At 40.5% G+C, this 24421-nt stretch overlaps 2 protein-coding genes across 4 annotated transcripts; both read right to left on the reverse strand.

Annotated features, from left to right (window-relative positions):
• Positions 1-3988: 3988 nt before the first annotated feature.
• LOC130112864 (CD209 antigen-like protein E) lies at positions 3989-11526 on the reverse strand. 2 transcript variants are annotated; one of them, XM_056280379.1, is made up of 12 exons: positions 11450-11526; positions 11181-11280; positions 10924-10962; positions 10396-10434; positions 10220-10258; positions 9968-10006; positions 9792-9830; positions 9140-9184; positions 8844-8935; positions 6045-6170; positions 5237-5333; positions 3989-4540 (listed from the first exon to the last, which is right to left on the reverse strand). In XM_056280379.1, exons 2-12 carry the CDS (start codon positions 11242-11244, stop codon positions 4470-4472), a joined length of 690 nt encoding a protein of 229 aa, XP_056136354.1. In that variant the 5' UTR covers positions 11245-11280; positions 11450-11526; the 3' UTR covers positions 3989-4469. The 2 variants fall into 2 exon arrangements, with proteins under 2 accessions (XP_056136354.1, XP_056136353.1); XM_056280378.1 differs by having other exon boundaries at positions 10924-10965.
• Positions 11527-17586: 6060 nt separating this feature from the next.
• Positions 17587-22760, reverse strand: LOC130113404 (ladderlectin-like). 2 transcript variants are annotated; one of them, XM_056280999.1, is made up of 10 exons: positions 22679-22760; positions 22410-22509; positions 22153-22191; positions 21623-21661; positions 21375-21413; positions 20341-20385; positions 20037-20128; positions 19430-19555; positions 19133-19229; positions 17587-18086 (listed from the first exon to the last, which is right to left on the reverse strand). In XM_056280999.1, the coding sequence occupies exons 2-10, from the start codon at positions 22471-22473 to the stop codon at positions 18016-18018; spliced, it is 612 nt and encodes a 203-aa protein (XP_056136974.1). In that variant the 5' UTR covers positions 22474-22509; positions 22679-22760; the 3' UTR covers positions 17587-18015. The 2 variants fall into 2 exon arrangements, with proteins under 2 accessions (XP_056136974.1, XP_056136973.1); XM_056280998.1 differs by having other exon boundaries at positions 22153-22194.
• Positions 22761-24421: the final 1661 nt, after the last annotated feature.

A 24421-nucleotide genomic window follows, 5' to 3' on the forward strand; every position in this document is an offset into this window, starting at 1 on the left:
GGCGTGGCATTAGTGCAGAACAAAAGACCCATAGCTTTTGGCTCAAAGACACTGGACGACTGCCAATCCAGGTACAGCAACATAGAGCGAGAAATGCTGGCCATAGTCTATGGAATGCAGCGATACCATACCTACCTGTATGGGAAGTCATTCATTGTAGTTACAGACCACAAACCCCTCGTTACCATATGCACAAAGCCACTGCATGCCGCCCCGCCACGGCTTCAGCGAATGCTGATAAAAACACAAGGATACAACTACGAGGTCACGTATCGACCAGGAAACCAGATGGTCCTGGCAGACACACTCAGCCGACTACCCAACCCTGAGAACAACAGCAGCATCGAGCTGGACGAGCACATTGACGGAATAGAGGCAGAAGTCGAGGATCCAGAGATGCTCACTGTTGCAATGATAAACTTCTCTCCCGAGAAACAGGACGCACTCCGCACGGAAACCACCAGCGACCCCAGACTCAATGCACTGAAAGAGCTGATCCACCAGGGATGGCCAGACAACATCAAAGCTCTACCAAGACAACTACGTGAGTACTGGTCATTCAGAGATGAGCTCGCAGTTGAAGCAGGAGTCATATTCAAAGGCAGACAGGTGCTCATCCCAGACTCCATGACTGATTCTATACTCGAACAGCTGCATGTAGGACACCAGGGCATCGAAAAGACACGGCGACTGGCGAGAGAAAGTGTCTACTGGATCAGAATGAACGATGACATCGAAAGAGTCTGCAGGTCATGTAGTGTATGCGTGGAACATCAGGATGCAAATCCAAAGCAACCTCTCAACCCACACAACACACCGTCAAAACCATGGCAATCCCTAGCTTCTGATCTATTCGAGATCGATGGACATCAGTATTTACTGATTGTGGACAGATATTCTAAGTTCCCTCTAGTGGATGAAATGTCCATGCCTGTGTCCAGCCGGGCAGTTGCACAAAAAATGAAAATGTACATGTCTCTTTTTGGAAGGCCTGACGAGATACTTACAGATAATGGACCCCAGTACACAGGGCACACGTTCCAGAAATTCACGGCTGACTGGGGAATCAGGCACGTGACAAGCTCACCCCACTATCCAAAAAGCAATGGATTCATTGAGAGGCATGTGCGACACATCAAATCCATTGTGAAGAAAACCATGAGACAAGGAGGTAACATACAAGTTGCCTTACTACAGGTCAGAGCAACACCCATCGACAGTAAACTACCATCACCAGCAGAACTGATCTTCGGAAGGCCAGTCACCACCCTGCTGCCGAGTCGAGCGGACCCAGGCAAGGAGGAAAACCGACTCCACCTGGAGCAGAGAACAGCAAACATGAAGGAACATCATGACCGCAGCAGCGGCAGAGAACTACCTCCACTCGGTCCCGGACAGCACGTATCTGTCCTAAACAAGGAAAAAGGGACTTGGTATCCAGCCACCGTCGTACAAAAGTGCGATGAGCCAAGGAGCTACATTGTGCAAACATCAAATGGGAACAAACTCAGACGTGGCAGGAGCCACCTGCGGGAAATTCACCACCCCCATGCACTGAGGAGCGCAAGAACCCGCTTCACAGAACCTCAACGGGACACTCATGCAGCTGGAACTTCCAGCCAAACCTGTGAAACACACAAGACAGTACGCACAAGATATGAAAGAGCTGTTTCCAAACCAGCTCACTACAAGGACTATGAGTAGAGACAATTATACACAAAAGGAGGGCTCTGAATATGTTTATATTTTGATACTGTAAAAATTGAAAACTAAACAGGGGGGATGTAGTGATATAACGCCATGTATATCCACTGGAACTACACTAGGTGTTATGTACTACCCGGACTGTTATTATGGTTACACCACTACCATGTATGGTTATTACGTCTGCCTACTGAGCCACTATTAAACCTGAGTTCTATAACCCGGTGTGGTCATTGATCCTCGAGCAATACTACCCCAAGTATTACTTCACCGGGGAGGGTGACGACTGTCAACTACTAATAAGACACGTTAGCACCTAGCCAACGGGTCTGACCCTTTAGCCGAGCGGTTAGTGATGTCGCCTTGTGGTGCAGTACACCTCGTATCGAATCCCGCACCGGGCAAGAAAATAACCGGTTACACTAGTCACAAGAAATCGCGGCTAAGCAGTTCATTTAAATGACCCGCCAAGCTTCGTTCGGAACTATTCGGCGGCTACATGAACCACGTGACCCTCTCGCGTTCTGACCCCTCATTGACGCGACTCTCTCTTTCTAGGGCTCTGAGCACATCGGCTCCCTCACGCCTGTGGGCGCACGCGCTTCCGATGGCCTCAGTCGCCCGTGGTTTGGTCTAACCGAGTTCGATTCCCGGCTGCGGCATATTCCCGGCTGCCTCCTGAATTGACCTTTCGCAAAGTACCGCCCCAGAACGGTGCGTGTCCAATCCTACCTTAGCAACGGTCCGTCAAGCTTTCAAACGCACAGCAAAATGCTGAAACTGTGTGCCTATGGGATCTGCAAATCGGATACTAGATATCTGAAAAGTTTGGAGGGGGGGGTCATTTTCTTTCCCTTCCCGAAACCCAGAACGCAAGAAGCGCAATGTGGGCAATAGATTTGGCAGTATAGCAGACCCCATGGCCAGCTTAATCCATCCAGAATCAACAGAAATACCTGTCTGCTCCAAGCTAAGCTTGCTACTAGCTAGTATTGATAGCTAATACAGCTAACGTATCATTACTGTTACTTTTACCCACACAATGTGCTGATTTCTTCCTTCCATGTTTTGGTGTTTTCCGGCTACTTCCTGGATAGTTCTGAAATGCTTGACGGGCATAGCAACAGTAACTAAGGGGGCGGGACTTTGCGAAAGGTCAGTTCACTACATTGGTGTCAGAAGTGGGCTGGTGAGACCTGAAGGGGAGGGGTAGTGTAACGAGCACAGACGACTAGACTGGCTAGCCCGTTAGCTAACGCTTCGGACCCTTTAGTTCAGTGGTTCTCAACCTTTTTGGGGTCCTGGACCCCCTGCGTATTTTTGATCTACCCTGAGGACCCCTCCACCTGATCTTGGGGGAGGGGGGTTGCAATTTGATAGAAACAGTAGAAACTGCATTTTAAATTGCATTATAGCATTTATTCACTCTTTGGGGCACAAATAAGAGCTTTCAGTTGTAACTTAGATATAGTTAACAAAACAGAATTCTTATGCAGTAACTTTCAGATATATGTAACAAAACAGAATTCTTATGCAGTAACTTTCAGATATATGTAACAAAACAGAATTCTTATGCAGTAACTTTCAGATATATGTAACAAAACAGAATATGTATTCAGTAACTTTCAGATAGATGTAACAACAGAATTTTTATGCAGTAACTTTTAACAATGCAAACGGGAGCGAGATCTCTTATTAAAATACAATAAATTACACTTGTGAAACAGATGTAATTAGAGAAAAAAGTCCTGTTACCCTTTATAGTTTAGGTAGATAAAGGTCTCAGTCACATTTGAGTGAAATAATCCTATTTCTATAAATGTCATAGGATCTTTTTTTAAAGATATTTTATTTTCACGGACCCCTTGCAATTACACCACGGACCACTAGGGGTCCGCGGACCCCCGGTCGAGAAACACTGCTTTAGTTGACTGGTTATCACAGTCGCCCATGGTTTGGGCTATCCGGGTTCGATTCCCGGCTGCCCCCTGAATTCACTACAATTTCTACTAGCTATCAAACTGATTATCATTATTACGCGTGCAAAGAATCCTTCAGCATTGTTCAGCTAGCTCATTTACCATCTCGCACACAAGATAGTTGAACTAGAAATTAAACAACACATTTAAGACGCTATGTAACATTTTGTCGCTATTTCTCAGGCGCTAATAAGGGATCATAAAGGATCAGAGAGTTATGCAGTGTGAACAAAATGCTGCCTGGTGAAAAGTGTAAAAGTCTCATGTGTTGTATCTGTGTGTGAATTAAACAAACCAAGAAATCATACATAAAAAATCCTTTATTAAAAGCAAATCCATTGAAACATGTTATTAAAAATAAAACAAGTTTTTAGTTACATGTCCATGTAACTAAAAACATTCAACAGTCATACCATTCAAAAGCTTTGATTTTTACATGAAGAAATAGGGCTGATCTGTCGTTTTCTTTTTCTATTTACAGTTGAAAGAAATGGACAGGTTGTTTTTGTTCTGTTACTACTGAGACTTGAGAGGTGTTTAAGGACTTCAGCAAAACACATACACGATCCACTTATTAGCCCCCACCCCCTTTTAATTTGACCCATTTTTCTACTGATCTAAGCAAGATTTTTATATTAGCACTTTTTCAACATCACATCCTGTATGTGAATAATTCCTTCTCTTTGCCTCATATATATTACTTGCCTATTGAAATTTTCCTTATATTCTTGTTGTCTTATAACAGGAAACAACTCTGAAATGCAGATCCGGATCTTGACATGGTAATCAGCAGGTATCAGATCTTCTCACACAGATGAACGGCAACACAGAAGCACAGTTTATATTGGACCAGGCCACTGCAAAACCAAAGGATTGTAACGTCAGTATCAATGCACAGGCGGTGCACATATAAGAGAGGTAAGAGAGGTAAGGCTTAATCCAGTCTGTCTTCCCTCTTTTATATTTCATGCTGTACAGTTTTAAAATATATACACGAGATGGGGGAGTGTGAAGGAATGACATTATCATGTCATTAAAACCAAATTTTGTGAAAGAGATTCAATAATGTGCCTTGCTCAGCAAAATTATATGCTGACACTTGAATAATGTATAATATACAAAGCAAAATATTGTTTTACGGGATTTTTCCACAATTCCAGAGAAAAAAAATATCTAGTATGTTTTCTCTAAATGTCTGAGTAGAGTGCATATTTTACTGCTGAAAAAAATATGGATATTAATTGATATATTTTGAGGCAGTCTTGGACCAGTTCAGTAAAATAACAATGATAAATGATGCCCACTTCAATGTCCCTTTTTCATAATGTTCGCAGGTGATGTTTGTTGTTACACAGAGTCTGAATATGAACCTGAGAAATTGAGTAAAAAAAAATTGCAACAAATAGAAAAGATGAACAACACCAAGTCTTAGTGGATGCCCTGGATGGTCTCTCAGCAGTACATCTAATGTCTCGGTCACTATCTGGGTGGTACTAATGGCTGAATCCATAGAAAAGGAGAAGTAAAATCATAAATAAAGTCTTTTGTCTTACCTCTGCTGTTGAGTTTAATGCACTGGTATTGGCTTACAGCATTGACGGTGCTCCAGTTATTGTAGTCAAACTGGCTTTGGTCCAGCCATCTCCAGCCCTGGACACATGTATACTTTAGAAAATGCCACATGGTGGGCAGTTTTATTCCAAAATTTTCAAAATGTTTACGTTTTTAGGGGGCCAAGTAGGGATTGAATCCTGAGTTAGTACAAATGTCAGTGTTAGTCCCCTACTCTATAAAATACTCCATTTTGTCGATAAACACCATTACGAATTTTATCCACTAATATATTTTGGGGTGTTTTTTTTTTTTTTGCATTTTAGCCTTAATTGACAGGTTGGTGTAGAAGGACAGGTAACAGGGAAAGAGAGAAGGGGATGACATGAGACATAGCTCCTGAGTTGGACTCGAACCCGGGACATTGTGATAAGGCCTCAGCCAATTCAGTACTACCGCATTGGCTGAGACCTTATCACCACACTCATACCAGCTGAGCCACTGGAGAACCCCCCCCCCACTAATAGAATTATTGCCAATTCTATTGATACGTATAACTGCTGTATTAATATTTTAATTCAATCTACTAAATTAACAATTTTAACTTTTATCAATCAATCTGTCTTCTCTTTCACAGAGTGTAGATAGCTAAAAAAGATTTTAAGCATGTTTCATTTGTCAAAGGGACCCTAGCATTACCCATATTTTTAGCATCCTTCTCTCCAGCCTATATAATTGAACCTTCAATTAGAGAATTTATATAAATAACACAAAATGTATCTGTGGAGCAAGTGTTATATTTGTCCTGACCTGGAAGTAGTATCCTCCCGTCCAGACTGCTGTGTGTCCCGATCTTCTGGTAAGTTCCTGAAAGTAGCTGTAGTCCCAGACGTTGTGAACAGACAGCAAAGAGGCCCCCAACCGTGAGCAGTAGGCCTGAGAGGATCAAGCAAGGGAGGGGGGGTGAGAAAGGAGTTAAAGGATGATTCCATATTTTATTTGTACCTGGGTCTTATTTTCAGTTTTTGCCATCCATCGTGGATATCGATAATGATATCATTTTGCTCGCTGGCTTCATTGTAGAGATTACGGATACAAAACCACCGCTGGACACAGCTTTGCAAAGGTGTCTTACAGAGCAACTGAGCATGAACGTCAGACATGTTTCAATAAATCCAATTTAACCCAATTATCTAAACCACATATTTGGAAGAAATGAAAACAAGTGCAAGTTTACATCTATTACCCATAAAGTCCAATTTTAATGATGGTCATTGCTGTGCTATACTTCCAGGAACTACTTGAAGGAATGACCTGTCTGTAGTTACCATAGGTAGTAGTAACCATCGATAAACTACCTGCCAGCGTGAACTTCTCAACTGTGCTGATGGTTGATAGATAAATGAGGTGGAGAGGGAGGAATCATTGAGTCAATTATACTTGGGGGATGATTAGTTGGCCAGATGGAGAGAGCCAGGTTAGGAATTTTGCCAGGACACCGGGGACCCCCTACTCTTTGCGATAAGTGCCATGGCTAGTGAGTCAGGACCTCGGTTTTAACGTCTTATCAGATGGACGGCATCTCCTTCAGCACAGCGTCCCCTTCACTACACTGGGGCATTGAGATTTTTTGTTGTCTTTTTTTAAATTAGGACCAGAGGGAAGACTGCCCCCTACTGGCAAACCAACACCACTTCCAGCAGAAACTCAGTTTTCCCGGGAGGTCTTCCATCCAAGTACTAGCCAAGCCCATACCGGCTTAGTATTAGTCAGTCGGCAGAACCAGGGTACATGTTGGTATGGCCGCCGGCACCCATGTGCGTGCTACACATTGGTGGTGGTTGAGGTGAGTTTCCCTCGTTCTCTGTGAAGCGTGTCTAGGTAAAGCTCTACATAAATGTAATCCATTATTATTATTATTACAGTTTAGAAGTCACAGATAAGTTATTGTAGGTTATGTTTAACACCGGTTCCTAGATTGTCTCAATGAAGACGTCCTAGTCCGCTCCACGGGTTAGCGAACGGACGACAGACGAGCGACGCTCGTCCTGCCTCTATCGTTGCGAAGTCTCGCGCACGTGCTCCACCTCCGACCTATTTTCATTGGTCAAAATCGACGCTGACGTCATTGACGTTTCCGTTTCCGCTCCGCCCGCCATTTCCCCCCCAAGGTTTTTCGAAGGAAGTCAGGGAGATTGAATGACTGAGGAAATGATTAAGATTTAGGAAATTTACGTTAGTCAAGAATAAATACTTAGACGCTTTACTCATCGGCAAAGGGAACGTTAACAAGCGGCGGCCAAAAAAAAATCTCGTCGTGCGACATCGCTCGTGGTATTTCTGGACAATTCTTCCCCGCTACATCCGCTAGAGATGGCGCGCTCGCTGTCTGTCAGGATAGACTCGTGAACGGCTGCCCTGTAGGACGCCATTGTAATTCCGAGTCGAGCGGTGGTCCTGTACCCACCCGGAGCTTTCCGAAATGAAGCCGGTGAGTAAAACGACATCATATCCAATATGCGTGACGGTAAACACTATGAAAATAATACCCAGGTTGTAAAACAAAGAATTATCCGTTAATATTATGCAAACTTTACAAGGGAAGCATGGTTAATTGATTTGCCACTTGTGAATAGACACACAGGCAGATGAGAAACACCGCCATCCTTCTTCAGTTATCGGCGTGGCTTAGTGCGGTCGCAGACTGGAAAATTCCCAATCAAAAAAACACTTGCGTGATCACATATCACTCATATATTTTCATAATGTGTGTGTGTGTGTGTGTTAGTTAGTGTAGATAGCGGGACCGAAAACTAAAGCACTTATGATCCTAATTCTTTTTGGAGGTGGTAGGTATTGTCTCAGAGAGTAAGGGGAAAATCCCAGGAAATTAAAATTATGCATAATTATGAAAAATATGCAAAATATGCATTTTTTCTAAAAATGGCTAAAAACCACTTTTCTCGGCATTTCAGGTGATTCTAAGCATCTTTGATTTTTTTTCCCCCTATATAAAATTGTTTTTCTGGGACTTAGAAATGTTTTGGCATTTTTTGCAAAAATGCACTTATGATTCTAATTTTTTTTCGAGGTGGTAGGTATTGTTCCAGAGAGGACCAGAAAAATAGCAGAAAATTGAAATATAATTATAATAATTATGCAAAATATGCATTTTCTAAAAATGGCTAAAAACCACTTTTCTCGGCATTTCAGATGATTCCGAGCGTTTGGGGGGAGGGAGTTGGAGTGGGGGGGGTTTAGGGGCAGGGGGAAGGCGGTTAGCTGGCAGGATGAAGAGGAGGGAGATTTAGACGGGTGGATAACCAAACCGCTACATTGTAGCGGGGGTTCTTCTAGTACTTACATACTTTAGAAAGGAGAAAGAAATGTTTGGAATCAAAGTAATTCCAAAAACATCATCCTGGCTTTATTTGAAGCTACACTTTGTTTTGTAGTGGCTTCATAATTATTTAGGTCTAGTTTTTGATTTAGTTTAGTTTTTTTTTTAAATTAATTTACCCAATCTAACCAAGCATTTGGTGTTGCAGCAGTAATGACTGGTGTGACAAATCTTTAGTCCATATATACTGAGTAATTAACTGTCTTTACCTCTGCGCTGGTCCAGGATCTACCAGAGGTCACGTATTGATAGCAGACGTTCCTAAATCCGACCCAACCGTAGGGGCAAAGGAAAGATCGACCTAGAACGACATTAAAACAAATCATTTGGCAAACAAATATATTATTTTTTTCCAGATTTCTTAGCATCTGAAATAGAGTCATAAAGTAGATGGGCATGAACATACAGTGATAGAGAGAGATATGGAGACAGAGAGAAAAAGACATGCACAATGAGAAAATATATCCTGTAGACAGATGCATGGATCGATAAATAGGCTGCAAACCTTCAAGTTGTGCTGCCATCTCCCCACCATCGACAGTCATGTCATCTGGAAAACACAAGTACAGGTGAGAGGAAGTGTGCTAGCAATAAATATTACGTTTTATTTGGCCAAGTGTGTGTAGGCCTACAATTTGACTCTGGTTCCTCCTTTGCTCTCCATGTACTTAAATAGAAGAGACATACATAAAATATATAACATAACTTATTCATACACAGAGAATACTTAAAACAGCTGAAATGAAAAATATAAACATGACATCATCAGCATTTTTGAGGTCATGTGCAGGGTAGTACTTAAGCAACGAATTCCTTGTTATTCAGTAAGACTTTAAATTACAGGCCGTTCATTACTTATAAATAACTGAATGATATATGAGTAAAATAGATGTATAGAACAGCGATGAATGTTAATTACTGAGTAATGAGTAAATGAGAGGCTTTTCTATATCTAGTTTGCTTCATTATGATGTCATTATAATGTGATGTTTACTATAATCTACGTCAAACACTGTGTGGAATGAATTCACAAATCGAAATTGTACCAAACGCAAATATTTGCAGCTAGTAATTAGCTGTTCAATTTGAATATAAGGTGACTATTGAATTGTCAGAGTAGCTTATGACAGACCAACATTTTCCATCTTTCTTCTTACCAGGAGAGGGAGCCATTTCCACTTTATTTTCTGCTTCCACTATAGGAGAGGGGAGGAGATGAAATTGATTATAACTGTCATAATTATCACCCTGGGATTTTGGTTATGGTAACATGTCTTAATTGTTGTCCTTCTGTGCTACATCGAAGTACATTTTCCATCTTTCTTCTTCTTACCAGGAGAGGGAGCGATTTCCACTTTATTTTCTGCTTCCACTATAGGAGAGGGGAGGAGATGAGATAGATAGATTATAATTGTTATAATTATCACCCAATGAATTAGAGCTGAGCCATATATCTATATGATATTGATATTGCGAATGCGACTATCTATGGTCTGGGATTTTGGTTATGGTAAAATGGTGACATGACTTAATTGTTGTCATTCTCTGCTGCGTTAAGTAGATTTGCCATCTTTCTTCTTCTTACCAGGAGAGGAGGCCATTTCCACTTTATTTTCTGCTTCCACTATAATAGAGGAGAGGAAATAAGATAGATTATAACTGTCATAATTATCACCCTGGGATTTTGGTTATGGTAACATGTCTTAATTGTTGTCCTTCTGTGCTACATCGAAGTACATTTTCCATTTTTCTTCTTCTTACCAGGAGAGGGAGCCATTTCCACTTTATTTTCTCCTTCCACTATAGAAGGGGAGGAGATGAGATAGATTATAATTTTCATAATTATCACCCAATGAATTAGAGCTGGGCAATATTTCCATATAATATTGATATTGTGATATGCGACTAGATATGGTCTGGGGATCTTGGTTATGGTAACATGGTGACATGACTTAATTGTTGTCACTCTCTTCTGCATCAAAGTAAAACTATACAATTGTCTGAACTCATTCGATTGTTTTAGCTCAGTGAAATTAACAGTGAATGCCTCTACATGCTTGATCATCATATCAACATTACTAATGTGACAATTTCGACAAATTTTCTTGTGTGTAAAATATCTTACGAAAGTACCAGTAGTCATCTCCAAAATATCGTCACGTGATCAATATTGAGGTAACCAGCCAAAAATATCACGGTATTTGATTTTGTCAGTATCGGCCAGCCCTACAATTAATGTCTTTCCATCATATTATGCATATTTCATAGTGATTCTCTGTATGAACTTACGTTGGACGCTGTCTTGATTCAAGTCCTCTGGTACAGCTTCTACTAAAAGGTATGTTCACAGGACAATGTTATATAAAACTACCGTACCACTGAGAGGCTCTTCAAACTGCATTTTGCAAATAAATCTCTATGCAATCTGAGTCAGTGTGCAACTGTAACACCTTTCCAACATTTTCTTGATCATACTCGATGCTGAAGACAGTTGGAACATGCAAATGGTCTCCAATTCTCTTTTAATCTTGTGTAATGTATCTCACCTGCTGCAGCCCTGACAGGGAGGGCAGCACAGAGAAGAACCATGAGGAGCAGGAGAGTCTTCATGATGCCGCTGCTGAAAATGGTGTTGATATTGACCGTCTGGCAGAAGTGGCCAAACAAAGAACAAAAAGGTAGAGCAGTGACAAACATGAACAAAATTGTTAACACAGGTCTGAGGCTTAAGTAGAAGTAGAAGCAGGAATCTATTTTGAATTCAAAGACAGAACAAAGGTAAAACAGAGATTGTGTGAGAGAGCAGGTCTCTTACCTGTGCCAGGTGAACCTCAGGTGTTGTTTGTCAGGTATCAAGTACAACAGTGATGTGGTGATGGCATCTGCCTGCTCTCCCCCTGAATATATATGTGAACCGGAACTATGGCTTCCAGTGGAAAACTTAATCTTGCACGTGATTTAATGGACTTTGCTTTCTTTAGTGCTATCACTGATCCATAGAATGAGGTCAATTGTGTTTGATTGTGTCTTAGATCAAAACTCTGGAACTGCAGGCCATAAATGCCCACTGATACTGATGGCACGTGAGGCGGTTGTTTAAATAGATACGTAATGAAAACTATGAAAGGACCAAGTAAAGAAATAAAAATTGAGTGGGGAGGTGTTTTAAAAAAAAAAACCTAAAAGATCACCTTGATGAAATTCACGTAGCTAAAATTCTGTCTTTTCTGTCCATGGCTGATGCAGACACTCAAATACATGCAGTTGTGTCATCCAGACTTTTTTTATTGTACTGTTCTGTCCTCAGGTCTGCCACATTCTAGTACTAAAAGTCTTCAGATGGTTCATAATGTGGCAGCTAGAATCCTAACTAAAGCTAGAAAATTTGCCCTTATTACACCAATTCTGGCCTCCCTTCATTGGCTTCCTATCCATGTTAGATCAGACTTAAAGGTGCTTCTGCTGACTTATAAAATTCTAAATGGGCTTGCCCCATCTTACCCGTGTGATCTCCTTAAACTGTACATTCCATCTTGAGAGTACTTCACAACCTGTACTGCATGGCGGGTCGGTTTCTGTCTCAATGAATTTACCAAGCACTGTTCTGCCGATGTGATTATAGAGCAGAGTTCCCCAATTACTCTTCTCTAAGGGCCAAATTATGTCATGTATGAAGGGCCAAAACATCCCGGGGGATGGGGGTCCTATTATTGTTATTATTATCATTATTATTATTAGTAGTAGTAAAAAATTAGGCCTGGGATTCTCAAAGCATGTATTGGGGGGAACATAAGGAAAAAAATGCACTCTTGAAACAAAAGTATTTCCAAAGTATTTCCACTTTAGATGTGGTACATGTGTTGGATGTGGTGCAAATAGTTACTTTCATCTGGTTTTGACATAAGTTTTAAACAGTACACATTTGCTCTTATTGTAAGGACACCTGAAAGAGGTACACATTTGTTAGCATCTATACAAGTTAAATCTTATTTGCTTAATGATTTAAACAGTAACATGGTCCAGTCAGAACTGTTTTATTATTGTAATGTCATTAGTTGTTGTGGGTTTAATGCCATAGTATTCTCATGATTGTTGCTTGTTGGGGTGTGAAACCTCAGTTAGACAATTAATTAATTGATTAAAATAAGATTTAGATTAGGCCATGTACGTCTGTTGTAAAAATACAAATAATTGTTGGCATGTAGAGTTCAAATATGCAGGGATTGCTTCAATCCCATTAACGCCATATCATACAAATACACAAGACTTGTCCATCCATCCATCCATCCATTATCCAAGCTGCTTATCACAAGACTTGTTTCTTATCAAAAGAGTAATTTATTAACTAACTACGGGAAACAAAGCAATTAAGCAACCCAACAAGGAAAAACAGACATGTAAAAATGATAAAATAAACAAATGATAAAAGATAAAACAGTAGTAAAACAGTAGTAAAACAATAAAATAAATGGGTAAAAGCAATGAACTGCATGTATAAAGGCAATGTCTGAACAAGAATATGGTTACATTGGCAACTTTTGACCCGTTATAGTAGTATTACTGAAAGTTAATGTTAATACATTGTGGCTGAGGTGTGTACCCATGTGTAGCAGCTTGGACAAGGCCCTGCCTCCCCCTGTTGAGTTGCCTGATGGTTTACCAGAAGCTCAACCTGGTCAGAAGTCCTTCTCCATGGCCTCATTAAACTGCTACCACACCTGGGTGTTCGCTACTGAACCTGCTAAAGCTGCAGCCCCTCTGACCCAGTATCATACTCCTGCTGATTCAGGAGATCCTTGGGCTAACCAAACCTGAAAGGCCTCCTTCTTCAACGTCCTTCTTCCACTTCAAAAAAAATGTTGCTTGGATTTCTGTCCCCATAATCACTATCACTCCCCTCTGTGATGGTTTGTGTGTCATGTTTTTTTTCTGCCTGTTTTGGGCCCACATTTACATAGAATGTGTTGAAGCCATTGACCATGTCTTCCATGTTATTTATAGTCTTATTATCTGTAAAATATTGAGGGCAGCTTGGGCTTCTAGATCCATTTCTACTAATACTGTTCAACACATTCCATATACCTTTGGTGTTGTTTTTATTGGTCTCTAATTCTTTATTGTATTATTCCTTTTTACATATCCTCATAGTGGTAGTTAACTTGTTTTTGTATTTTATTTCTGCTTCAGTGGTTCTGTGCTTTATGAATTCTTTATAGATGTAGCGAATTCGGGGGCAGTCCGAGATACCGTCGCCACAACCGGGACGCGAACCCGTATCTCCTGCACCGCAAGCGACAACGTTAACCAGTCAACTAAAGGGTCCGACCCGTTAGTCAAGGACCAACGTGTCTACTTATCCATGCACGTTACACTACCCCCCTCCTTCGGGAAGCGCGTCCCCGCGCTTAAGCATATCAGCTCCTTCACGCCTCAGGGCGCCTACGCTTCCGATGGCCTTACGGTCGCTCCACCCCACTCCTGGTACCAAAATTATGTAGCCCATGGAAATAGATACCACACAGGACACAATTACTTCCGGGGTTCTTGTAGCTTTAATTTTATTGTTTGAACCTTCGAATGCAGATCGTTTTACTGAGTGCATAAATTCCTGTGTCTTTCGAGCAAACAGCTCATAAATGTTCACAGATGTGGCAAGTTTAACAGAAGAGATTTTAAACGGAAAATAAATACAACATACAACATACGGTGCAAAATACGGCAGTGGACTATGTATGTTAAACAGGGTTTAACAAAGACATGTGGAACTTCCTGAAGATCGCGCAACTTCTCACTCTGTCAGTTACCTTGTCATGCCTGCAATGGCGAACAGTGGTCGACGGCTCGCGCCCAAAATCACCGAACATCAACTCCAGTAGCGTTGCGGAGTCAGAGCACCGTCACACCGCAATCTTCAGGTGCTCCACACAAGAAAAAAAGAAAGAATACCCAAGACGCACTTGGATAACTTGCACGGAGTTACAATAAAAGTCCGCAACACTGCCACTTACTGGTCAAAACATGCAATGACAACCAAAACTATAAAGATACACTCACAATCTGCTTCACAATTTAACTACATCAAATGACATTTTACATGGCTTGACAGTGTAACAATTACATATATTAACAGTTAAACTATACTAAATTTAAGTGGAAAATCATTTAACATATTTAACAGATTTACCACCCGGCTACATAGAGCTTAATTTTTATGACAAGTATTACATAGTCCTTTTGTGATCCATGGACTATCTTTATATTTCTGTTTACTGTTGAATCATTTTATTGGGTAATCTTTGCCCTATAAGGATTGAAATATGTTTAGGAGTGATTCATGAGCTTTATCAGTGTCTTTTTCTTTGTATACTATTTTCATGCCGGGAGCAGGAATCAATTTACTACTACTAATACTAATATCAATACTTTATCCTGTAATCTGTGTATACAATTTACGATTCCATTCTTATTTATTTTTCATACAGATTTCAGTTGTGATAGATTCCAGCAAATAATTGGCTGTTGCTCACATACAAAGCAACCTCCCCCCCGCCCCTCCATTTTTGTTCTTCCTGTTCTTATTAGACACTTCGTATCCAGCTAACTCAAAGTCAGCATTTTTCTCAGGGCTAATCCATGTTTCAGATATAGCTGTCATGTTGAATGGATTCTTGAAGTGACTTAAGATATTCTTTGGTGTTTTGGAAGTTGGCGTAGAGGCTTCAGCTTTCATGTGGACGATTGAAGTTTTAGTATATGCGTTGACCATCATGTTAAACTGATCATCGGTGTAGTATAGACAGTTGTTGATGTTGTTGAAGAAATTATTTTCTGGGTCGATATCCTTTTCCGGTGGCACAGTGGTTAGCGCGGTCGCCTCACAGCAAGAAGGTCCTGAGTTTGAGCCCCGGGGTAGTACTACCTTGGGGGTCGTCCTGGGTCATTCTCTGTGTGGAGTTTGCATGTTCTCCCCGTGTCTGTGTGGGTTTCCTCCAGGTGCTCCGGTTTCCTCCCACCATCCAAAGACATGTAGGTCAGGTGAATCGGCCATACTAAATATTCCCTCGGTATGAATGTATGTGGGTGTGTTGGCCCTGTGTGATGGCCTGACGGCCTGTCCAGGGTATCTCCCTGCCTGCCGCCCAATGACTGCTGGGATAGGCTCCAGCATCCCTGTGACCCTGAGAGCAGGATAAGCAGTTCGGATAATGGATGGATGGATGTAATTTTTCGTATCCTGTGATTTGTGTTCGGAATATCTGAACGTCTTTAATTCCTTTTTTTTCAATGATCTCTCATGCTTGCTGTTAGCTGATCATCAGTGTCTCCAGTCAGAGATGAAAGACTACTGTCTGGTCTAGTCATGGTTGTGTATGGTTTTACTTTTCATTTTTTATTGATTGGTTTGTTGAGCTCTGTTGTGTTGTTTAGTACTCACTGAACAACACAACAGGGTTCAACACACCAATTCAATATAATGAGCTCTGGGTGTCTAGATAAAGCGCTATATAAATGTAATCCATTATTATTATTATTACATCTTCATATCTATACAACACCGGCAGAAGGATAATTAGTTCATCTTACCTAAATATGAAAAGGTGACTATAAATGCAAATTACAGCCTCTTATCTAACAATATGTTGCCACCAAATCACTTTCAATTGTTATGGCTGTCAATTTAACAGCAAGTTTTTGCAATTAGTCAGAGAAATTGTGACCAGTTAAACAATTCATTTCAAGTTTAAGCTTATTTTTGAGAAGAAATATTCTTACAGAATATGCGAATATTGGAATCTCTCAAGAATTCACTTGGTTGCAAAATGTTTTCTTTAGCAGAAACATGGAGAAGATTAAAAAAGGAACAGCTTTTGGCATTTTGGTAAATAAACTGATCTGGTTTTTGCAAAAACGGAAAAAAGGTTATGTTTTAGATTCTTTTTTATAATAGGTAAAACCCAGTCCCTCGTTTATTTGTTTGCACAGATAGCCCAGTTGTCAGCATTATCATTAGGCCTTTTTGCACGCCAGTAATCCTCCAGTATTTTTCAGCTGGTTCATTTACCACCATGCACGCAGTTTTTGCAGTGGGTGGCCACGAGTCCATCATGTAATTCTGCATGAATGAGATATTTCCAAATAGAAATTGAACAAAACCTTTAACGTAGACTAAAATTTTGTTGCCATTTCTTAGGAGCTAATAATCATAAAGAATCGTGGAGTTTTTTCTGTGTGCACAAAAAGCTAATTCACTTTGTAATGTTGAACACCAACACATTTATGGAGCATCCACCTCATAGATGACTGCTGTCTTTAAATGTCCAAGACAGACAGAGGGCAGCATGCAGGGGCTGATGTGGGCAGCCATAGATTAGCTTCCTAGTGATTTAATTATTGTGTGTTGTGGCTTCCGGTTAGCATAGCTGTCTATTCCGTTGCCTACCAACACGGGGGATCTCCGGTTCGAATCCCCGTGTTACCTCTGCTTGGTCGGGCGTCCCTACAGACACAATTGGCCGTGTCTGCTGGTGGGAAGCCGGATATCTGTATGTATCCTGATTGCTGCACAAGCACCTCCTCTGGTCGGTTGGGGTGCCTGTTTGGGGGAGGGGGACTGGGGCTTATAGCGTGATCCTCCCACGCGCTACGTCCCCCTGGCAGAGCTCCGCACTGTCAGGTGAAAAGAAGCGGCTGGCAACTCCACATGTATCAGAGGAGGCATGTGGTAGTCTGCAGCCCTAGCCGGATTAACAGAGGGAGTGGAGCAGCGACCGGGAAGGCTCGGAAGGGGAGGGGGGTAATTGGCCAAGTACAATTGGGGAGAAAAAGGGAGTGTGTGTGTATATATATATATATATATATATATATATATATATATATATATATATATATATATATATATATAGTATGTTGTATATGTGTGTATTATCAAAACATGCAAGAAATTATGTTAAAAATATTTTATTATAGACAATTTTAGTATAACACTTTTCATAGTAAGAAATAAAACATCCATGTATCTATAAACATTCAACAATCATACCATTCAACGGCTTTGATTTAGCAGTTACTAAGAAAGGAAGCTATTTTTTGTTCTCCGTTTCTATGTACAGTTGGAAGAAATTGACATTTTTGTTCTGTTACTACAGAGACTTCCTCAGCAGAAAACATACAAGATCCACTTCATAACCCGCCCCCCCCCATTTCCATTTAACACATTCCACGAGTCACCTGAGCAAGATTTTCATACTAGCACTTCTTCAACATCACGTCCTGCCACCATTTGCCTCATGTATTACCTGCCCATAGATATTTTCCTTATATACTTGTTGTCTTATAACAGGAAATAACTCTGAAGTGCAGATCCAGATGTTTACATCATCATCAACAGGTATCAGATCTTCTCACACAGATGAATGGCAACGCAGAGGCACAGTTATTATTGGACCAGCCCACTGCAAAACCAAAGGAAGTGTAATGTCAGTATCACTGCACATGTCAGGCTGAGAGAGGTAAGGGTTGAGGTAAGGGTTAATTCAGTTTGTCTTTTTTTCTTTCATACTGCATAGTTTTAAAACATGTAAACGAGACAGGGGGACTCTGTCTGAAGGATATTATCATGCCATTAAAACCAAATGCTGTGAGACAAATATTTGATAATGGGCCTTGCTCAGCACAGTTAAATGCTGACACTTAAATACAGTACACCATTCTCCATATCTAGTATGTTGCCTCGAAACGTCTGAGTCGACTGCGTATATTTTACTGTTGGAAACAAGAACATATATTTTGAGGTATTCTTGGACCAATTCAATAAAACACCGATGATAAAAGATGCCCACTTGGATGTTTCTCCACACCCGTAAGAACTCTGAATTTATCTAATGTATTCAAAATGCATATGAGATGGTGAATGCTTTTTTCTTTTTTTTGGATCCCCCCCCCCCCCATCCTTTTTTTTTTCTTCTCCCAATTTATACTTGGCCAATTACCCCACTTTTCCGAGCCGTCCCGGTTGCTGCTCCACCCCGTCTGCCAATCTGGGGAGGGCTGCCTACTACCACGTCTCCTCCGATACATTTGGAATTTCCAGCCACATCTTTTCACCTGACAGTGAGGAGTTTCACCAGGGGGACGTAGTAGCGCCTGGGAGGATCACACTACTCCCCCCCAGTTCCCCCTCCTCCCTGAACAGGCGCCCCGGCCGACCAGAGGAAGCGCTAGTGCAGTGACCAGGGCACATACCCACATCCGGCTTCCCACCCACTGACTAAGCCGGAGGTAACACGGGGATTCAAACCACCGAGCCCCGTGTTGGTAGGCAACGGAATAGACTGCTATGCTATCCGGATGCCCAGTAAATGCATTTTTCACAAATGGATAAGGTGAACAACACCAGGACGTGGTGGGTTCCTTCCTCGTCGCTCAGCAGTACATCTAAAGTGACGAAGATGGTTTGTCTTGGGGGCACTAGTGGTTGAATTATAGTCTTTTGTCTTACCTCTGCTGTTGAGGTGAATGCACTGGAATCGGCTCACAGTATTGACAGTGCTCCAGTTAGTGTAGTCAAACTGGCTTTGGTCCAGCCATCTCCAGCCCTGCACACATGCAGAGGAAAAATTAACATGTGCTGTAAAACATGCCGTTTGCTGGACAGTAGGTTGTTTTTTTTGTTTTTTTTAAGATTCTTGCTATCCTTCTCTCCAGCTTGTATAATCAAATCTTGGATTTGAGAATTTTTAGAACTAATACAAAATGTATGCTTTGTCTGTGAAGTGAATGCTGTATTTGGCCTCACCAGGAAGTAGTGTCCTCCCAGCCAGGCTGTTGTTTGTCCTGATCGGCTGGCCAGCTGCTGAAGAAAGCTGTAGTCCCAGATGTTGTGAACAGACGGCAAAGAGGCCCCCAACCTGGAGCAGTAGGCCTGAGAGGATGCAACAGTGGGGATGAGAAAGGAGTCCAAGTATAATTCCTTTTGGACACTGGACCACCACTGGACACAGCTTTACAACAGCCTCTTATAGGGCAACTGAATGAGCGTTAGACATGTTTCAGCAAGTCCAATTTAACCCAATTATTTAAACCACGTATTTGGAAGGCAAAAATTAAAGTGCAAGTTTAGATGTGGGCCACTTCAGGCTCACATCTATTTTGTCAGGGCCAGAAGAAGGCCATCAGTGCCACATCATTGCCTGAAGTGGCCCACATCCGGATGCTATCTGGGAAGTAATTCCTGAAACATAATCCTGGCTTTATTTACTTTGCTTTGTATCTTCAACATTATCTGGGTCTAGCTTAAAAAGAATATATTTTTACCATTTTAACCAAGCATTTGGTGTTGCAACACTAATGACTGGTGTGACAAATCTTTAGTCCATATATACTGAGTAATTAACTGTCTTTACCTCTGCACTGGTCCAGGATCTACCAGAGGTCACGTATAGATAACAGCCATCCCTGTATCTGACCCAACCAGCGGGGCAGAGGAAAGAACGACCTAGAAGGACATTTTTCAAAAAAAATTATTATTTGGCAAGCAAATATAATTTTATTTTTTCAGATTTCTTAGCATCTGAAATAGAGTCATAAAGTAGATGGACATGAACATACAGTGCAACAGAGAGATATGGAGAGAGAGAGAAAAAGACATGCACAGTGAGAAAATATATCCTGTAGACAGATGCATGGATCGATAAATAGGCTGCAAACCTTCAAGTTGTGCTGCCATCTCCCCACCATCGACAGTCATGTCATCTGGAAGACACAAGTACAGGTGAGAGGAAGTTTGCTAGCAATAAATATTACGTTTTATTCGGCCAAGTGTGTGTAGGCCTACACATACAAGGAATTTTACTCTGGTTCCTCCATTGCTCTCCATGTACTTACACAGAAGAGACATACATAACATATATAACATAACATATTCAAACACAGAGAATACTTAAAACAGCTGAAGTGACAAATATAAACATGACATCATCAGTATTTTTGAGGTCATGTGCAGGGTAGTACTTAAGCAATGAATTCTTTGTTATTCAGTAAGAATTTAAAACCACAGGCCGTTCATTACTTCTAAATAATTGAATGATCTACGAGTAAAATAGATGTAATTGAACAACGATGAGTGTTAATTACTGAGCAATATATGAGTAAATGAGGCTTTTCTATATGTAAACTTAGCACAAAAAGTAAGGAAATGTGTGTTTGGTGGATTATTTCTTTGTTGTAACAATGCTTCTTGGCAATAAATCTTATATCAGGCACCTGATTGTCAGCACCTGGGGTACCAGACGCTCAAAACAAGAGTCAATAGCAACAGCAAAATAAGCTGTTTGGCATTGGCAGAGAAGATTTGGCAAATTTTTCATGGGTGCAACCCACGTACTCAGCTCTGTTGCTGAAACCACAAATGCACGTCCCTTACAAATGTGGCACCTTTTAAAAGGGAAATAAACAGGCTTTCCAATGGTATAACATTTATTGCCAAGAAGCATTGTTACAACAAAGAAATAATCTACCAAACGCAACTTTACTTTTTGTGCTAAGTATAGTTTGTGTCATTATGATGTGATGTTGAATATAATCTATGCCAAACACTGGAATGAATTCACAAATCACATTGTACCAAACACAAATATTTGCAGCTAGTAATTAGCTGTTCAGTTTGAATACAAGGTGACTATTGAATTGCCACAGTAGCTTATGAAAAAGACCCCAAGTACATTTTCCATCTTTCTTCTTACCAGGAGAGAAAGCCATTTCCACTTTATTTTCTGCTTCCACTATAGAAGAGGGGAGGAGATGAGATAGATTATAATTGTCATAATTATCACCCAATGAATTAGAGCTGGGCAATATATCTATATAATATTGATATTATGATATGAGACTAGATATGGTCTGGGGATTTTGGTTATGTTAACATGGTGATATGACTTAGTTGTCATTCTCTGCTACGTCAAAGTAAATTTTCAATTTTTCTTCTTCTTACCAGGAGAGGGAGCCATTTCCACTTTATTTTCTGCTTCCACTATAGAAGAGGGGAGGAGATGAGATAGATTATAATTTTCAGAATTATCACCCAATGAATTACAGCTGGGCAATATTTCCATATAATATTGATATTGTGATATGAGACTCGATATGGTCTGGGGATTTTGGTTATGGTAACATAGTGACATGACTTAATTGTTGTCACTCTCTGCTGCATCAAAGTAAAACTATACAATTGTCTGAACTCATTCGATTGTTTTAGCTCAGTGAAATTAACAATGAATGCCTCTACATGCTTGATCATCATATCAACATTACTAATGTGACAATATCTAAAAATTTTCTAGTGTGTAAAATATCTTACGAAAGTACCAGTAGTCATCTCCAAAATATCGTCACGTGATCAATATTGAGGTAACCAGCCAAAAATATCACGGTATTTGATTTTGTCAGTATCGGCCAGCCCTACAATTAATGTCTTTCCATCATATTATGCATATTTCACAGTGATTCTCTGTATGAACTTACGTTGGACGATGTCTTGATTCAAGTCCTCTGGTACAGCTTCTACTAAAAGGTATGTACACAGGACAATGTTACATAAAACTACCGTACCACTGAGAGGCCCTTCAAACTGCATTTTGCAAATGAATCTCTATGCAATCTGAGTCAGTGTGCAACTGTAACACCTTTCCAACATTTTCTTGATCATACTCGATGCTGGAGACAGTTGGAACATGCAAATGGGCTCCAATTCTCTTTTAATCTTGTGTAATGTATCTCACCTGCTGAAGCCCTGACAGGGAGGGTAGCACAGAGAAGAACCATGAGGAGCAGGAGAGTCTTCATGATGCTGCTGCTGAAAATGATGTTGATGTTGACCGTCTGGCAGAGGTGGCCAAACAAAGAACAAAAAAGTAGAGCAGTGACAAACATGAACAAAATTGTTAACACAGGTCTGAGGCTTAAGTAGAAGTAGAAGCAGGAATCTATTTTGAATTCAAAGACAGAACAAAGGTAAAACAGAGATTGTGTGAGAGAGCAGGTCTCTTACCTGTGCCAGGTGAACCTCAGGTGTTGTTTGTCAGGTATCAAGTACAACAGTGATGTGGTGATGGCATCAGCCTGCTCTCCCCCTGAATATATATGTGAACCTGAACTATGGCTTCCAGTGGAAAACTTAATCTTGCACGTGATTTAATGGACTTTGCTTTCTTTAGTGCTGTCACTGATCCATAGAATGAGGTCAATTGTGTTTGATTGTGTCTTAGATCAAAACTCTGGAACTGCAGGCCATAAATGCCCACTGATACTGATGGCACGTGAGGTGGTTGTTTAAATAGATACATAATGAAAACTATGAAAGGACCAAGTAAAAAAATAAAAATTGAGTGGGGAGGTGTTAAAAAAAAAAAAAAACCTAAAAGATCACCTTAATGAAATTCACTTTTGGTTTGTATTTTGGGAGGTATTTTGAATTGAAGGTACCACTGGAGGCAGACTAGTTTTGAAAACATTAATGAACAAGTCTAAGTTGTTAAAAATATTAATTGTTATGAAAAACAAAGTCCAGTTCACCAAATATAGTTGTCACATTGACAAAAAAACATTTGTACCACTCCAAATAAAACGGGATTTATTAGAACAGATCCTTTTTGAAGAAGTTAGTTCAACTTCATTTGAAATAGGCTGGAGCAAAAGCAACAAGGGGGAATATGAAGTTGTAAACTGTTCAATGGTAACGAACAAGTAATATGATGTATAAATGAAAATACTGACAACAATCAACAGCAAGAGCTATAAAACACGACCGTGTGCAGATTAAAGCATAAGTACCTGAACTTCTGCTGCTGATGACTGAACTTAAGATACCCATATAGTTAATCAAGGATTTTAGATAAGTGGTCACATGCAGTGAGTTCAGTGAGATAGAGACAGAGAATGATTATCATATATTCTTCACCCGTGTAAATGCTAAGCTATTAATTCCGTAATTCAGTATACTATTAGACAGAATAAATGTAATTTTGGTGTCTCTGGTTTAGCTCCCTCTTGGCTTAAGTACTTCTAATCTGGAAAAACATGTTGTGTCTGCTATAATATTACATCGAAGTTCTCTGACGTTAAATATCTGTGCCTCAGGGCTCAGATCTTGGCCCTCTACTTTTCTGTCTTTATATTTCACCTCTTGGCAAAATTATATGCCGTCATAGAATAAATTTGTATTGCTATGTGGATGATACTCAGCTGTGTGTGCCTATAAAGGCTGATGATCATACTGAAATGACTAATTTAGAGGACGGTTTGGCTGCTGTGAAAAATTGGATGTCACTAAGTTTCCTGCTTTTGAATTTAGATAAAAATGAGATCCTGCTCATTGGCCCTGCTAGCCACAGACACCAGTTTGATGAAGTAACAATAACAATTGACAACTCTTGATTTCACAAAGTGTGGCAGCCAAAAATCTTATTGTTGTGTTTGATCCCAGCCTTTCCTTTGATAAGCACATTAAAGAAACCCCCAATACTGCCATTTGTCACCCATGAAACAAAACTAAAATTCTGTCTTTTCTGTCCATGGCTGATGCAGACACTCAAATACATGCACTTGTGTCATCCAGACTTTTTTTATTGTACTGTTCTGTCCTCAGGTCTGCCACATTCTAGTACTAAAAGTCTTCAGATGGTTCATAATGTGGCAGCTAGAATCCTAACTAAAGCTAGAAAATTTGCCCTTATTACACCAATTCTGGCCTCCCTTCATTGGCTTCCTATCCATGTTAGATCAGACTTAAAGG

The sequence above is a fragment of the Lampris incognitus genome, chromosome 5 (genome assembly GCF_029633865.1).
Source record: "Lampris incognitus isolate fLamInc1 chromosome 5, fLamInc1.hap2, whole genome shotgun sequence".
Lineage (NCBI taxonomy): Eukaryota > Metazoa > Chordata > Actinopteri > Lampriformes > Lampridae > Lampris > Lampris incognitus.

Bases quoted from the DNA above. Each gene is read 5' to 3' on its own strand.
- LOC130112864 (XM_056280378.1), bottom strand. From the start codon at position 11,244: ATGAAGACTCTCCTGCTCCTCATGGTTCTTCTCTGTGCTGCCCTCCCT. The intron at 10,259-10,395 runs GTAAGAAGAAGA...CCTCTATTATAG, and splicing joins GGAAATGGCTCCCTCTCCTG to TGGAAGCAGAAAATAAAGTG. The intron at 6,171-8,843 runs GTAAAGACAGTT...TGATCCTCTCAG, and splicing joins GATCCTGGACCAGCGCAGAG to GCCTACTGCTCACGGTTGGG.
- LOC130113404 (XM_056280998.1), bottom strand. From the start codon at position 22,473: ATGAAGACTCTCCTGCTCCTCATGGTTCTTCTCTGTGCTACCCTCCCT. The intron at 21,414-21,622 runs GTAAGAAGAAGA...CCTCTTCTATAG, and splicing joins GGAAATGGCTCCCTCTCCTG to TGGAAGCAGAAAATAAAGTG. The intron at 19,230-19,429 runs GTGAGGCCAAAT...GCATGTGTGCAG, and splicing joins TGGGAGGACACTACTTCCTG to GGCTGGAGATGGCTGGACCA.